Source organism: Mastomys coucha, unplaced genomic scaffold (genome assembly GCF_008632895.1).
Source record: "Mastomys coucha isolate ucsf_1 unplaced genomic scaffold, UCSF_Mcou_1 pScaffold15, whole genome shotgun sequence".
NCBI lineage: Eukaryota > Metazoa > Chordata > Mammalia > Rodentia > Muridae > Mastomys > Mastomys coucha.
Genome location: NW_022196897.1, coordinates 77,489,721 through 77,506,344, shown reverse-complemented (window position 1 = coordinate 77,506,344; position 16,624 = coordinate 77,489,721). Strand labels below are relative to the sequence as shown.

At 41.2% G+C, this 16,624-nt stretch overlaps 1 protein-coding gene across 2 annotated transcripts in view; it reads left to right on the top strand.

The window, feature by feature from the left end:
- The window catches only part of CUNH11orf49 (chromosome unknown C11orf49 homolog), a 167,089-nt gene that overhangs the window by 8,211 nt on the left and 142,254 nt on the right, over nt 1–16,624 (top strand). For both annotated transcript variants that reach the window (XM_031371004.1, XM_031371003.1), the window contains exon 2: nt 15,676–15,778. In XM_031371004.1, coding sequence (XP_031226864.1) covers nt 15,676–15,778 — 103 coding nt within the window. The remainder of the gene's footprint in view (nt 1–15,675; nt 15,779–16,624) is intronic.

Below are 16,624 nucleotides of genomic sequence, written 5' to 3'. Positions count from 1 at the left end.
TGGCTGTCCTGGTGTGTAGCTCAAGGTCTTGTTAATACTATTTTCTGTCCCTGAGATTACAGATGATTGTGACAATTCAGATTCAGCTCCTGTAGTCAAAACAAATTTGCTTGTGCCTCAGGATGTCACCAGGTGTTAATTAATCTCAGGCTTCTCTCACCTGGACAACTCTCTAGGTCCCAGTAAACAGACATCAGGCAGGGAGGGATGGACCTGTGTCACATCATTGGTCTGCATGTTTGTTTTTTTGGAAAGCTCCTTTAGGCTTTTAGGTTGGCCCTGTATTGGATACATGGTTGATCCTTCTACCTCTACCCCTCAAGTGCTTGGTGTTCTGCTCCCCATTGCCTCAGGAAAAAAAAATCCTGTGGCAGAATTCCTCCTGTGGCCAACTTACATACAGCGTGCTCTAAATGGGGAAATTATATATTTTAAAATAGGCATGTTTGAAACAATAACACTTTTGAATGTGAAGTGTACCAAAGGCCACATGTCTTTGGCTTCGCTTGTCAAATGGAGAGGCTGCTGCCAGAACCACTGGGCTCCATGGTTCTCATGCCCCAAAGTCCTGCAAATTGACAAATAAGCAGACAACAACACAAAGAAGTTGGGCCCATGAGAAAGTGAGTCTGGGCACTTGGGCTGGCCTCTTTTTCTCTGTATGGAGTTCTTCCCAGCTTTGCCCCTTGTGTCTCATCTTAGATTTCCAAAAAGGAGAGATTAAATGTGTCTGGTATTTCGGCATGTTAACTGTACGGACAACATGAGGCTAGCACTCAGGCCACTGTTCAGCCTGTCATATGGAAGGAATTGCCTTTCAGAGGAGATTATAACTGTGTATGTAGCCACACAAATGCACATTCTGCCTGGAGAAAAGTGCAGAGAAGAGGAGGCCGTATGCTGCCACTCAGGTCTCTTTGTGGAAGGCTGCATAAGAAGCCCTTACATGCCATAGTCACCTCTTTGGGGCTTAATGAGTCATCTTTGTGTGTTAGCTACTTAAAAGAAAAAAGAAAAAAGGAAAGAAGAAATACACTCTCCCCAAGTGAATTGCTTTTCTTAGCCCTGCAGCTTTGTTTTAGAAGCTGCTTGAATATTCCTGACAACAGCATGTACAAGGCTAGTGCACAGACAGGACACAAAAAAGAATTCAACGTCTGAGTAACCAGACAAAACTTAAAGAGACAAATTTAGAAAAATGATAACAATGCTCTTTATAGACAGTGGATGCATGGGCTTAAATGACATGCACAACCCTAGTCTTAGGGAATGTGATATGTTGAAAGTTGGCCATAGAGAAAACTAGAAGCTCAGTGCTCTTGTGTTATACACAGTTCAGACTTGAGTCTGTGGTCTCGAGCAGTATGTCCTAGCTAATGTAGAAAATATGGCTTTATCCGGTGACTACATTACCATGCTCTTTGAACTGTAGAATTTTAGTTATGAAAATGATGGGAGGAATACTGGCACCTGCCTCGCAGGAGTGTGAAAAGACTGAGGAGGTAGTCATGGGGAGGTATTTAGAGAGATGATGGTTCGTAATAGAAATTTCTGTTTTTTCGTAAATCAAATTTCCTCCAACAAATGGAGTCAGTAAGGGCTACCTCACAAAGCAGAGAAGATAGATGAGTTAATATAAGGCAGGGAATCTTCATAGTAAACATTGAATGGGGCCCAAATTGTCATTTGTCATTTGATGGTCTATCAACCATCAGACATGATGGTTGGACATGATTTCAGGTAAATGAAAATGAGCTAGACATTCATGGGGAGTGCCTCTGCTTTTTTCTCTTCAAGATTATAATACAAATGTTCTCTGCAGTCTTATTAATCTCGGACATTGGGACCGTTTTGGCCTTTTCTATATAAGTATGAAGCCCGAGGACAGGAGTTCAGATTCCTAGAACTTATGTGAATGCTAGGTGAGCCTGGTAGCCCTCCTGTAATCCCAGCCTTTGGAAGGCCATGATATAGGATCCCTAGACCAAGCTCACTAGTTAGACTAGCTGGAACAAGAGCTCCAGGTTCAAGTGAGAGACCCTGCTTCAATGAATAAGGTGGAGAGCCATTAAGGAAAATTTCCAGTGTTAGCCTTAGGCATTCATAGACATACACATGTACCTGTGCATCTGAACACAAACATGCCTGCACGTTGCATACACATGTATGAAAACTACATCCCCAACCCTTTGTCATCTTTTATTGAGATAATTGATCTACCATAAGATTTCTCCTTTTAAATTCAATGAAATATAGAAGTCAGTTGTCGTGACCACCCTCGACCAGCAAGGATGACACAACAACACGAGCTCTTCTCCAATGCAGTTTATTCAGGAACCTTGAACAATCTTCTGACTCCGGGGAGAGCCAACCCACAGGCTAAATACTGCATAGACAGCCACCCAAGTAAAGCCACGTGGTGCTATCTTACAGGCCCACAAATGTGGAAGCGAGCCAGTTGACTCAATCCACAGCCAAGTAAGGACTTGTTTATCTCGAGAGCACTCGCTGGAAGGCGGAAGCCGGCGCCATCTTTAGGGCGCCTGCGCATCGCAGCTCTCTACAGTCAGTGGGTTTCTTTTTTAATATATTCACAAATTTGTACTTCCACGATCATGATATAATTCCAGAACTTGTGTATGTGTGTGTACATGTTCATACAGGTTCACATGTACATGTGTGTGTTCCTCTGTGTGATGGCTAGAGATTGGTTCTGGGTATCTTCTATCATTCCTCACCTTACTTGTGTGTGTCCATGTGTGTGTATTTGTGTCTGTTTGTGTTTGTGTATGTGCATGAGAATATGTGTATGCCGTGTGTGTATGTACATGAGCATGTGTGTATATTGTTTGTGTGTCTATGCTGTGTGTTTGTGTATGTGCATGAACACATGTATATGCTGTGTGTGTGTTGACACATGCTGATTTGTACACAAGGTAACAACAGTTCTCTCCTTTCACCATGTTGTGTCTCAATAGGGATCAAACTTAGGTTGTCAGGGTTTGTGGTAAGAGCCTTCACCTACTGAGTCATCCTGTCAGCCTTATTTATCTACCCTATGCTTTGAGACAGCATCTCATACTGAACCCAGAGCACATCAGTTTGCTAGCTTGTCTGGTAGGTGAGTTCTGGGCATGTTATAATCATGTTTTTATCAGTTAACTAGGATTAGTCAGGACGGTCTTAAGTTTTCTTTGTGAATTATCCTAATACTGTGACTCAGTGGAAATAGTTATACCTTGAGATTTGAGGTTAAGTTTTTGTCCTACCATACAAACTTTGTGACTTTGGGCAATTGCATTTGTAAGATGGAGATAATTCAGTCTTATCTGACTCCTAGGTTGATTGTGAGGTCCAAAGAGATAATGTATGTGAGAGCATTCAATAGTAAACGTTCAGAAACGGGGCTGGCAAGATGGCTCAGCGGGTAAGAGCACGGACTGCTTTACCGAAGGTCCTGAGTTCAAATGGCTCACAACCATCTGTGATGAGATCTGACGCCCTCTTCTGGTGCGTCTGAAGGCAGCTACAGTGTACTTATGTATAACGATAAATAAATAAATCTTAAAAAAAAACGTTCAGAAGCAATTAAAATGTTAAGTTGTGAGCGTCATTATCCTGCCATTAGACAGTGAGACTGAGGACAGCAGTGCATGTCTTCTGGATAGTATCTGCACATGTGCCATCCTATCCTCCATGTCTACACAGCAGTAGGTCAAAGGGCCCTCTGATTGGATATTTGCATCCTTATTAATCTGATAAAAAGTATATGGTACAAACAAAGTAGGAAGCTGTGCATGGTGCCTCACACCTGTAATCTAAGCACTCAAGAAATGAGGCAGGAGCATGGCTACAAATTCCAGAGTGAATTCTAGACTAGTCTCTACAACAGACTAAGATACTGTCTTCAGGCATATAAAATGGGGGCTGGAGAGAGAGAGCTTGGCAGGTAAGAGAGTTTCCTGCACTTCCAGGGTCAGTTTTTAACACCCATGTCATGGCTTACAATCTCAGGGGATATTATGACTTCTCTGACCTCCTTGGGTTTCTGTACACATATGTAGTCCACGTAAGTCCATTAGTATATGCATACACATGCACACACAAAAAAATACTATAAATCTTTGAAAAAAACCCCAATACTAAGCAAATACAAGGTAGAAGATTACTTTTTTCTGGGATAGACATGGAGGGATGGTATAATCCATGGTGCCATGGAAGAGGTAGGTGTCTGTCATCCTGTTTATCCTAGCCATAGACCTGGTTCCTTCCTCAGAATCCATGAGGACTAAAGGAACTTTTTTTTTTTTTTTTTTTTAAGATTTATTTATTTGTCACTGTCTTCAGACATAGTAGAAGAGGGCTTTGGATAAATAGTTATAAATAGTTGTGAGCCACCATGTGGTTGCTGGGAATTTGAGTCAAGACCCCTGGAAGTCAGTGTTCTTAACTGCTGAGCCATCTCTCCAGCCCCACTGAAGGAACTTTTTATCTCTTGTGGTAAATAAGGGACATCTCTCTTCATACTTAGTTCTATTTAAGTACTTTCTAGAAGACTTAAAAGATTTTACTTACTTAATTTAATTACATGACCAAAGCAGCTACAAGAGAAGCTAAGACATGTGATCCTTCCGTGAACTGATGTGGGTGGGTGGGTGGGTGTGTATGTTGTGCAGGGAGAATGATTTATGAAAGAAAATATCACCAAGTGTGGTGGCATACGCCTTTTATGTGCACTTGGGAAACAGAGGCCGGCCTGCTCCAGGCCAGCAGGGCAATAAACCCTGTCATCAACAGTCATGATAAAATAAGAGAAAACAGCCATAGACCTCATAGACTTACATAATTTGTGATAGAGACTGCTATTCAAAAATTCTAGAAATCTCTTTATTCTTAGAAACATTCTAATTTGTACCTGGAGATTTGAGGAATAAGATAAAATAAAAGAGAATATGTATCCATAGAGAGATAACAAATTATTTTGATAAAAATAAAAATGTAAGGTTTCTAGCACAAAACAAGATATTTGTAAAAAGAAATAGTTGTTATTATCATAAGAGGATACTTAATAAAAATTTGAAAACCATAGTACTAAGTAAAGTTTTAAAAGTCAGAAAATGAAAAAGTTGTGGGAAATGGAGAAGTAGTGGACTCAGTTTGACCCTCAGTGTGCACGTTTTTAGTTCATTTTTCTTTAGCTTTTTTTGCTCTCCAAAGAATTACAAAATTCAGTTTTTGTCATGATTTGTTTCCTTTATACAAAGAAAAACTTTAGCATTATGATTATAGATGGAAATACAGAAAACTTCAAAGTCACATTTAAGTAAGCCAAGAATTCTGCACCCTTGAATCAAGAGGGGCAGAAAGTAAGGGCTCTGGTTTATTTAATGTAAAACGATAGGAGCTGAACAGCATGGACAGAGAGTCTTTCTGCCTCTTGCTTTTGTAACTTAGGAGCAGTGATGAAACAGTAATGAGCTGTCTGCCTGCTGCACCCAGCTCTCCCTTGTCGCAGACCTCATGGAGTGCTGAAGCCTGTACTTACCGTATTCCTGACTGCAGTAACTGAGACCGTGGAAAGCAAAATTGTGGGAATGGAAGGAGTACTGTGCAATCCAGAGGCCAATGGGCTGGAGTCTGTGGTGAGGCTTAATTGACTTCCTGGTAGAGAGGAACAGTGTGTTGGAGGACAGGGAATTTGCAGGTTGGGGGTTTCAGTGGGCCATCATTACGTTGCAGAACATAATGGTAGGGAACAAAACAGTGTGGGGAAAAGATAAAAAGGAAACAGGCCATGCGTATCTCAGGAAGGAGATATGTGTGCTAGGGCCATTGCTCCTTCTTTTCTTCTTCATATAGGTGGTGCAACCTCCAAGGATCTATAGATGACCTTCAGGAGAGCCTTGGATGCTGTGTACTGCACATTAAATTATAGCCCCCTTTTCATGATAGAGCATCTACCTTAAGTCAGATTTTTTTTTTTTGGTATGTGTATGTGTGTGTGTGTGTGTGTGTGTGTGTGTGTGTGTGTGTGTGTGTGTAGTGTGTATAGTGTGTGTAGTATGTGTGTGTGTAGTGTTTGGGAACAGTATTTCTCATAGCTCACTGTGCTGGAGTTTATTGTGTAGTCTAGACTGGCCTCAAACTCTTGGTGATTCTTCTACCTCTACCTCAGCCTCCTGAGTACTGGAATTATGGGCATAAGCCACTGTGCCCAGCTCTGAAGCCTGTCACTCTTAAAAAATGTTTAATTGTATGTAATAAAAAATGGTTTTGAGCCTTGGCTTGCCATTGGATATATATATATATGTATATATATATATATCTCCTCCATTTCCTCAGTATCAAGTGGGATCTCTTCCTGAATTTGTGGTGCTAAAGATGAAATGAGGTGAGGCTGGCTAAGCACATGGTATATGGTTTTGGCGCACAGTAGCATAGTAGCTACCCTCCCTGCCTCAAGTTTTTTTTTTGGTCTGGTCCTTTACTTTGAAGGACTGAGCCTCACAAATCCTTCCGAGAACTCCTTAGTGATGTGCACACTCCAGAAGACCACATCTTCTGAAGTGGCTTGTTAGAGGCTCTTTCCCATGCAGATTTGCAAGCCGAGTGTGTAAAATCACACGCTGCACTTGTTGCCTGGCAGCACGTGTCCCTGAGTGGTGGTACATGGCTTGCATTGTGATGTTATCAGTGCTGGAGCCCGCTGGCTGGACATGTACTGCCACTTGGGCTAGGGACTCCATTTCTCAGCAGAATACAGCCAGCAACTGTTAACTAGGGTTAACAGAAAATGACAAACCAGGCATGGGCAAGTGAGGCGCCAGAAGAGCAGCGGGACGTCCTTTGATTTGCTTCTGTTATTTGCATGTCTTTCTTGTGATGTCTGTGAAATGTTCAGAATGACAAAGTTTTTTAAAGACCTGCCGACTCCGCCTGGAAAATGTGAAAAACCTCCCGTTTAGAGACCTATTATGCCCAGCTAGCCTGCATTTTCTATATCGTTTTCTTCATTTTTTATTAATGCAAACATTTGCATGAAGACAGAACCCTTGTTTCTTAAAGAGTTCATCTGCTCCTGCTGCTCACTGGCCCTGCCATGCAGGAGCACAACAGAACCTTTGTTGTGCTCTCAGCAAAGCTGTTTATGAACGGTGGCTTACTGAAGACTGCTTCCTGTGCTGTGCACTTCCATTCTCTCAAAAAAGAAAATCGTTTTTAGGACTGAAAAGAATTTGGACTTTCTTTTATTTAAGCTCTGGATGTCCAATTGACAAGTAGTCCCCAGATTTGTGAGGAACTGGTAATTGCATCGAATGCAGTTTTTCACTTCACCTTGAACATAATGAAGCTCTTAGTAACAACAACAGGAACGCGTGCTTTCTCACTGGAATAGAGAGAAGGGCACTAAAAAGGCAATGTGAAGAGTGGCCCAGAAGAGGACAAAAGTAGCATCCTGCAAGAACTCTAACACTGTAACAGAGTGTTTTGGTCTGATGCTTCCCACCTGGGAGGTACTGGCCTGCAGTGGCTGCACTGAATAAAGACTAGCACCACAGTTTATAAATAGTGGGCGCAGTTTACATAGTCAGTCAGTAAACATTTGAATGACTATTGTGTGGACGATGCTGAGTGTTCCTGAGTGTTAAACAGGATAAAAGAGAAATGAGTCATGAGATCTATCCATCCTCAAAAGCAAGTGGTCTAACAAAAGGTGCTGCATATGGGTAGCAGGAATGAGGCGGGAGAAGGTGTCAGGGGTCTATCTAGAATAGGTGTTAGAGGGTTCAGAAAATGAAGATTGTTTCTGGTTGGAGCAGAATTAGGGAACACTTCCTGAGCACAATAGATTGTATTTGAACTAGGCATGGTGGAAAAATGTAGGGTTGATCGCCTATTACAACATTCCTAAAAGTAACGAGTCAAAGATTATTGGCTTGGTAAAATAGATCCAAAGTATGTTTTCATAGGGTATTGGAAGTGCTATACCATTACTGTAGATTTATGCTAAATGTCAGCATGAGTCTCATGAGTAAACTGGGGCCTCCCTGTCTAGCCTATGCTGTTCAGTTACTCATCCCATGCAGTCCCTGTGCACTTTGGCCTGGGCCTCTGGGGCATCTATAAATATCTACAATGGCCTCCTTTGCTTTTGTAACAGAAATAGAATGACTGGGATTACCAAGCATTGTTACAGCCATATCCATGAGCAGGCTGTAGACAGCGCTTAGTGGGGATTTGACAGGTGAGCCTGCCACTTGAAAAACAATCCCATCTTAAGACAGTGGAGTTCTCACAAGGCAAAGGGGCAGGGATCCTAAGACCATGAGTGTTTAGCCAATGTAGCTGAGAACTCATCAGTATTCTGTGGCGGAGAATGAGAAGCTCTTACTGTTTTATAAGTGCTAGTTATTTTTTAAAGAACTTTAAAATAAAATACCAGGTAAATTACAAAGGATTACATTAGTATCTTATTGACATTATCACTGACTTGAATCACATTGCCTAAGTAAAAACTTTATGAATTTAATCATGATGTGCAAATTGTACCCCGAGAACCACACAACTTGAGGTAACTATATAGAACAGCTAGTTTTTACCTTGTGACTTTATTGCCCTCTGCCTGACATAGCACTGTGAATGGTGTGTGGCCAACCCCAGGGTTGCCAGTTTATGGGTGTGGTTGGGTTTGAATCTACGACCTATGGTGCTTGCTGGAAAATAGATTTATGCAGGTTGACTTGATTAACTGTATTGTTCCTTTGATAACTATCCTTACAAAGTTTTTGTCACAACAGTTGTCACTTGGTTCTCCATGGGTTCCTTAGTTATAATTATGCGAGATGTAAATGTCACATTAGAGTCTTCTGTTCATGAACTACATTCTGTTATGATCAGCTAACTGAACAGTCCAAGTGCCGAATTGCTAGGGAAGCCTTTGAAAAGAGTTCTGTAGTTTCTGGTACTTGGAATTGCTGGACTCCAACCTACTAATTCTATATTATGAGATTTAGTCTGGAAATGCTTTGGCTTTGGAATTTAAGCACGAAGGCCTTAATTGGCATCCCCAAAATATATCACCAGTTTTAGGGAAGGAGAAGAGAGGGGAGGATTAATGGCTAACTGGAGACTGTTTGAATGTTGGGACTCTCAGTTCTGCACATGTATTAAGTGATACAGTGCCTCTTTGAGCTGAGCAAAACAGACTTGAGTTCTTTTTTTTTTTTTTAAGTTTTTCAAGACAGGGTTTCTCTGTGTAGCCTTGGCTGTCCTGGAGCTCACTTTGTAGACCAGGCTGGCCTGGAACTCAGAAATCCGCCTGCCTCTGCCTTCCAAGTGCTAGGATTAAAGGTGTGTGTCTCCACTGCCCGGTTGCTGGAGAGATGGCTCAGTAGTTAAGAGCACTGACTTCTCTTCCAGAGGTCCTGAGTTCAAGTCCCAGCAACCACATGGTGGCTCACAACCATTTGTAATGAGATCCGATGCCCTCTTCTGGTGTGTCTGAAGACAGCTACAGCACACTCAGACTTGAGTTCTTTTTTTTTTTTTTGGTTTTTTGAGACAGGGTTTCTCTGTGTAGCCCTGGCTGTCCTGGAACTCACTCTGTAGACCAGGCTGGCCTTGAACTCAGAAATCCACCTGCCTCTGCCTCCCAAGTGCTGGGGTTAAAGGCATGTGCCACCAGGCCAGGCAATTAACTATTAATGTAAAAGATTGCTCTTTGCTGGAAGGGAAATATGTACCTTTGGAAAATACCAAAGGGTACAGTGATTTTTATATTGTATTATGAAAGTTAACCAGACATTGAGTGAAAATAACAATGTGCATTCATATTTTTGTCATTTAGATAAAAACAAAGCAAAAACCAGAATGTGTATTTCTAAATATTTAGAAAATATTTTATTAATGCTGGGCAATGATGACACATGCCTTTACTCCCAGCACTTGGGAGGCAGGCAGATCTCTGAGGCCAGACTGGTCTACACAGTGAGTTCCAGGACAGGAAAGGCTATACAGAGAAACCCTGTCTCAAAAAAACAAAATAAGCAGACAAGAAGATTTTAAAATTTATTTTTAATCTATCTGTCTGTCTGTCTGTCCATCCATCCATCCATCCATCCATCCATCCATCCATCCATCCATCCACCTACCTACCTACCTACCTACCTACCTACCTACCTATCTATCTATCTATCTATCTATCTATCTATCTATCTATCTATCTATCTATCTATCTAGTGTGTGTATGGGCAGAGGTGTGAACATGCTACATGGTACATGTGTAGAGATCAGATGACAAATTTTAGAAGTTGTCACACTCAGTTACCCAAAGGCACACCAGAAGTCCATTCTTCCCTTCTACCATGTGGGACTTGGGGACTGCACTCAGAAGGCCAGGCGGGGTGGCAGCACCCTGCCTGAACCAGCCATCCTGCTAGCCCGCTTCTGTTCCTGCAAGTGCTGTTCTTAGGGTGAGGAGTGCGGCTCAGCAGGAATGCTTGTCTCCCATGTCCAAAGCCTCGGCTGCCACAAAACTGCCTGTGGTGCTGTACAAGCTCAGGCTGACGTGGAGGCAGGAGGATCAGCAGAAGTTCAAGGTCCTCCTACGTAGTGAGTTCAAGGCCTGCCTCAACTGTATGAGTCCCTGCCTCAAGAAGAAAAGAAAAGTTGAAAAAGGAATGGAGGTCCTCTTAAACTGACGAGAGTTGCGATTCATTGGCTAGTATGTAGCTTTTCTGTGTCACCTGAACCCCTAAGCAAAGTTAAAGTGTGTGATTCGAAAGTCAAGCCCTGTTTATTAAAGGTTAAAGACCTGCAAATAACACAACTGTCTAATTTACCCACATAAGCTTCTTTTCTAATGTTAACAGTGAAGAGCTAATAATACATGTGTGAAGGGACACATGGAAGATGTGGGGTCTTTCTGAATTTTTTCTCCTCCTCCCTCCTTGTTTTATTGAGACAGAGTTGTTGTACAGCTCTGGTTGGTCTTGAATTTGTAATAGTCCTCTTGCCTCAGCCTCCTGCGTGCTGGAATTACAGGAGTAAACTAACTTCCTCTTTGCTTTTGAGAAGTGAGGAAGTCGTTTGTATGGAAGAACTTCAACTTTAGTCAAATCCAAGTGTGAATCCTAGCTCTGCCTGATACACAGGCTTCAGCTGGCTCCCTGACCTTTCTCTGCTGCAAAAGAAACTGTTGCCTACTTCACTGAGCTGTGTGGGAATCAAATGTGCTCGTTTTTTTCTCATTTCCTCATCCCCTTTGGTCAAGGGCAATTGATTAAGTGTGGGCTAAGATCAAAGATGGTCCTATAGATGATGAAATAACAGAAACACTGCAGAACACACTGTTTCCTAGGACCAAGATAATACCAAGAAAGATGGAAGATACAGATAATAAACATAGAAATCTGGTAACTTGCTAATCCACTTAGCTATTTGTTTGTACTTCACAGGATCATATATTGGATGGTGCTAGTAATTTATAAAAAATACTAAACTTAAGACATAAGCAGTTTACAGGACAGGGTGGTGGCTAAGCGGATTTAGTTTCGTCATCCTTAAGAACAGTTTGAATTTATTTAGTTCAGCAGACATTTATTTGCGGTAGCCAGCATTTGAGCAAATGAACAAAAGAACAAAGAACAAAATGAACAAAAGAACAAAGAGTGCTTCAAAACAGGACTGCTATGAAAGGAAAGTTGGGGTTAAGATACATACACGTATATACTCTGCCTTTGCTTACAGCGCTATTTCCTTATATTTATTGATAGCATGTGTAGTAACTCATTAATATATTCCTGGTAAGACTTGTTTACTCAAGTGTTGAGACTGCTTTAAATGATAATTTAAAAATGAAAATGGTGTAACTGATGTAGGTGGAAATTTTAGACCCCTCAAGCAAGAATTTCCAAATGGGCTCCCTTATCATTTAATTGTGAAATTAACAGCTAGTACTTTGATGGTATTTATGTTTGGGAAGAGGGTAAAAGGAAACCATTTTGGACTTTCCCATGTAAATTGGGGCTTTCTGAGTAATTAGCAGCTAATAAGTGAATGCTTCCCACAAGTTTAAAAGAGGCAGCTAAAATGGGTATATGATTATGTAAAGTATTATAGATATAAAAATCTTTTTTGGTGTTTGTTTTTTGAGACAGTGTCTCTCTACATAGCCCAGGCTGTTCTGGAACTCACAGTGTAAATCAGGCTGGCTTCAGACTCACAGAGATCCACATGCCACTTTCAAGTTGCTGGAATTAAAGGCATGTGCTACCATGCCCAGTTGGTAGATATAAAATCTTATGTAGCCCCTAAATCTTTGAACATATTTTTCTTGAATGGATAAACAGAACTTTATATAAGTGTTCAGGAACCTAACGTTCATCACATGCTATGTAGCAGATGCTATACTGAGATTATTATATTATTGAATCCTTAATGTAATACCAGTGGTAGGTACTGTTTTTGAAGAATTAATTTCCAGAAAGAGCAGTGAAGTTAGGTAATTTGCACACATAGGTGGTCTGACTCATGTGTTCTGTTTTACTCTGTAAAGTCAGTATGTAGTAACAGCGGTATCATCAAGATGTATTACTTTTTGCATACTCCAAGTATTTTCTAATGCAGTAGTTTATTATCAGATAGATTTTTTAGTCCCAATTTTAAAGCAGTATAAAGAGGGCCCCTGCAGTCCAAAGAGGGAAGGTGATCAGCATAGTCTAAGTCAGCAGACTCAAGATGGTCCTGGTCCAGTCTCCATCACTTCTTTGGTTTGGGTAAGGATCAGGCAATGTTTACTTACACTTTGATTTACTTGGGTTTTCCTTTTAGCATGGCGAAGGTATAAGTGCCTATCTCAGACAATGCTGTCTGATGATGACATGTACAGCTAGGCATTCGTTAATGGGGATTTCAGGACAGTGAAGCTTTATTGGTACAGGTTGGAAGACTTAATCCTTATCATGTTGTGGAAGTCACAGCAAAGCAGGAGAGGAAAAGCCAGTCTGAACTGTGTTTCCTTCTCCAAAAAGGCAGCTCAGGTGCCCAGCTATCTTTCCCCTCCGGGGGTGCAGGTGCGCTGTTTGAATTCTTTAATCACTCACATAAATTAAAGCTTATTCCTTTGCATTTACAAAGAAGTACAAAGGAACACTCTCCACATTTACTGCCAGGCAAGAAGAGCCTTGGACTTACTGAGGTCTCATTGAAGTTTGATCAACTGTAAGGATTTTCCGGGGCTGGGTGGTACACTTAACCACAGAGAGAACACCAGACTGATAAGAGTGCAGGTAAGGACCAGGAAGAGCAATTAGAGAGAGCTTCACCTTGCTCTACGGCTGGGCGGAATTCCCACACAGTGGAGCTTCTCCCTCCTGTTTCTGTGGCTTTTTAACTCCTACCCTTCACCCAGATTAAAGAAAGAACGAGCACTTTCTAGTTCCACTTTGTGACCTGCGAAGGGGTGGGGTGAATATTTTGTAGTAGAGCAGTTCTTGGTTAGACACTCAGAAATCCATAGACAAGTCCTGACTTCACAAAGGTGCCGATTGGTATGCAGGCAGGGACAGGACAGAGAGGTGCTCACACACGTGACACCCATGTGTGTACACGTATGCCCACAGTTCACATAGACAGGACTGGACCACACCCCTCAGGTGATTTTGCTACACTCAAGCCTTATGTTCTATGTAAAATAAATGTGACTTTTATTTCTGTGGCTGGCTGTAAAGTGTTAGTGATGAGGCATTTTGAGGCGAGTGTGGATGTTTGAACAAGACAAACCTTGATTTTTTTAAACTCACGTTCTCTTACTACTAGCTGTGTAATCTTGAGTGAGTTGCTTTAATTTGTCAAGTCTCAGCTATCTTAACTGTAAAGTAGAAGTCCACAAATACCTATCATAAGATTGTTGCTAATATTAAATAAAATAATGCATTAGAATAATCAGTAAATTATCTGGAATATTGTTCAATAAGTTGAATGGGGGCTCAAAAATGGTAGGTGTTATTTGTAATATAGTAGACTAAGTTTCTGACTGGAAGATATTTATCTGGTATTATTAAACTGGTATGATCCCACTCCCCTCCAGTCTATTTAAAAAAAAAAAGTATTTTTTCCATTCCCGCAGCCCTCAAGATGAGAGTACTTTGATTCTGACTACTATGAAAATACTCCCCTGACTTTGAGTCCCTGGAGCTAGGGAGTAGAAACACCAGGATTTGTTTCTAAGAAGCTCTTTCCTTTTTGCTATCAAAGGGTTGGGGGAGGATACTGGATTCTTGTACTAGCCTTAGGTGGAGGTAAGTCATCAAAACCCACAGAGCCCGAGGAAGGAAGGGTTTTGTAAGATCAGTGTTAAGTGGAGAAAACAAAGGAAGGGAACATAGCAGCAGTGGAGAGGTGGCTGCATTTTAATATTAGTCCGGCTGTGTTTTTCCTCTCAGTTTAACATACTTGATTATGATGATTAATTTTTTGAAAGCAGAGCTAGAATTCGATGTAGATTATTTCACAGCTTTGTTCTCAAGACTACCTTACAAACATCTTTACTTCTTTTTTCTGTTTGTCTTCACTGTAGAACGAAATTACACAGCTTTGAACACTTGATAAAGCCTAAATCGAGAATAAATTAAGTAACTATTCAAAATGAAACTACAACAGGCAGTTACTCAAACCCAGGTCCTTCTAAAATTAATATACTTTTACACTAGGCTCAGAGGCACATGTCTTTAATCCCAATACTCAGGAGGCAGAGGCAGGCAGATCTCTTTGAGCTCTGGGCCAACCTAGTCTACATAATGATCCCAGACTAGCCTCCTGTTTCAAAAAGCCAAATGAACAACAAATTGTCCTGTCTGTCTGTCTGTCTATCTATCTATCTATCTATCTATCTATCTATCTATCTACCTACCTACCTACCTATCTATCTCTAAGACCATGTTTTTAAAAACATTAAATTATTAACATATGTTAATTATGGTACAAATTAATGGACTTTACTGTGACTTTTCTATATATGTATACATAATGCATTGATCATATTTATACTTTGTTCTTCTACCCTGTGTCTCACTCCCATTTGACCCTCCTCCTAGTCCCTAATAGACTCTTTGATACTTTGTTTTTCTGAGTTGAGCTTATCTTGACAAGCCTGTGATTAATTCACACATTTCCCAGTCACAACAAATGCAGGTTGTGTGTACACCTAATAAGTATATCTAATAAAGTCTTGCTGTTTCCTGAGGTTAATGATCCATACCTGTAACAGCCCTGAAGTCTTCATGGCCCTTAACCTTTTCCAGTGATGTTTTAAAATTAAATCTGAATCAGATCATCCATTCCTGAAATACATTTTGACCATGCACAGATGGGAAAGGATGGAAGATGTAGAAGAAACAGCTTGCAGAAAAGAGTGGAGCTGAAGCTCTTAGTTACTGAAAACAAGAATGGAAGGTGGGGCTGACAGCTAGTCAGGTCTCAGTAGGTCATGTTCTGCACTCATTTCTTTCATAGCTCAGTTAGGGGCAGCAAGCTTTGTCTCTAATCTAGTCCACTCCCCCAGGGCAGAAATAGCACCTTGACTTACATGGCTTCTCATTGGGATTGAGAGAACTTTTTGTCTTTTTTTTTTTTTTTTAAATCTCTTCCATTTTCTTTCTTTTTTTCTATTTGCAGCTCAGAGACATGTCCTCACGTACATGGAGGATGCAGTATGCCAACTGCTGGAGAACAGGGAGGATATTAGCCAGTATGGCATTGCCCGGTTCTTCACTGAATAGTGAGTATAAGAATGCTTTGCTAATTGGGCAGGCACAAAAGAAGTACTTGGAAGCAGGCAGGATACAGGAATGTGGTGGTTTGAATAGGTTTGGCCCCCATAGATTCATGTGTTTGAATTCTTGGCCCACAGAGAGATGCACTACTTGAGGTTATGACCTTATTGAAGGAGGTGTGGCCTTGTTGGAGGAAATATCCATTGTGGGGATGGGTATTTATTTATTTATTTATTTATTATATGTAAGTACAGAAGAGGGCGTCAGATCCCGTTACAGATGGTTGTGAGCCACCATGTGGTTGCTGGGATTTGAACTCAGGACCTTCAGAAGAGCAGTCGGTGCTCTTAACCACTGAGCCACCTCACCAGCCCCGTGGGGATGGGCTTTAAGGTCTCCTTTGCTGAAGTTCTGCCCAGTGTGGAATCCAGTCTCTGCTTGGCTGTCTTCTGATCAAGATGTAGAACTCTCAGCTCCTCCAGCACCATGTCTGCCTGCACACTGTCTTGCTTCCTACCTTGATGATATTGGACTAAACCTCTGAAACTATAAGCCAGCCCTAATTAAATGTTAGCCTTTGTAAGACTTGCTTTGGTCATGGTTTCTACACAGCAATAAAACAAAGTTGGTATCAGGAATGGCGTATTGTTGTGATAGGCCTGACAATGATTTGGTTGGAGGAATGTGGATTTTGGGACTTTGAATTAGGAAAGTAATGGAATATTTTAAGTGGGGCTTAATAGGCCACACTAATAAAAGTGTGGAAGACAGTGGTGCTGAGGGTGATTTAAACTGTGGGAGCCTGGCTCAAGAGGTCCAGAGGAGAAGAATTTTAGTATGTTGCCTAGAGA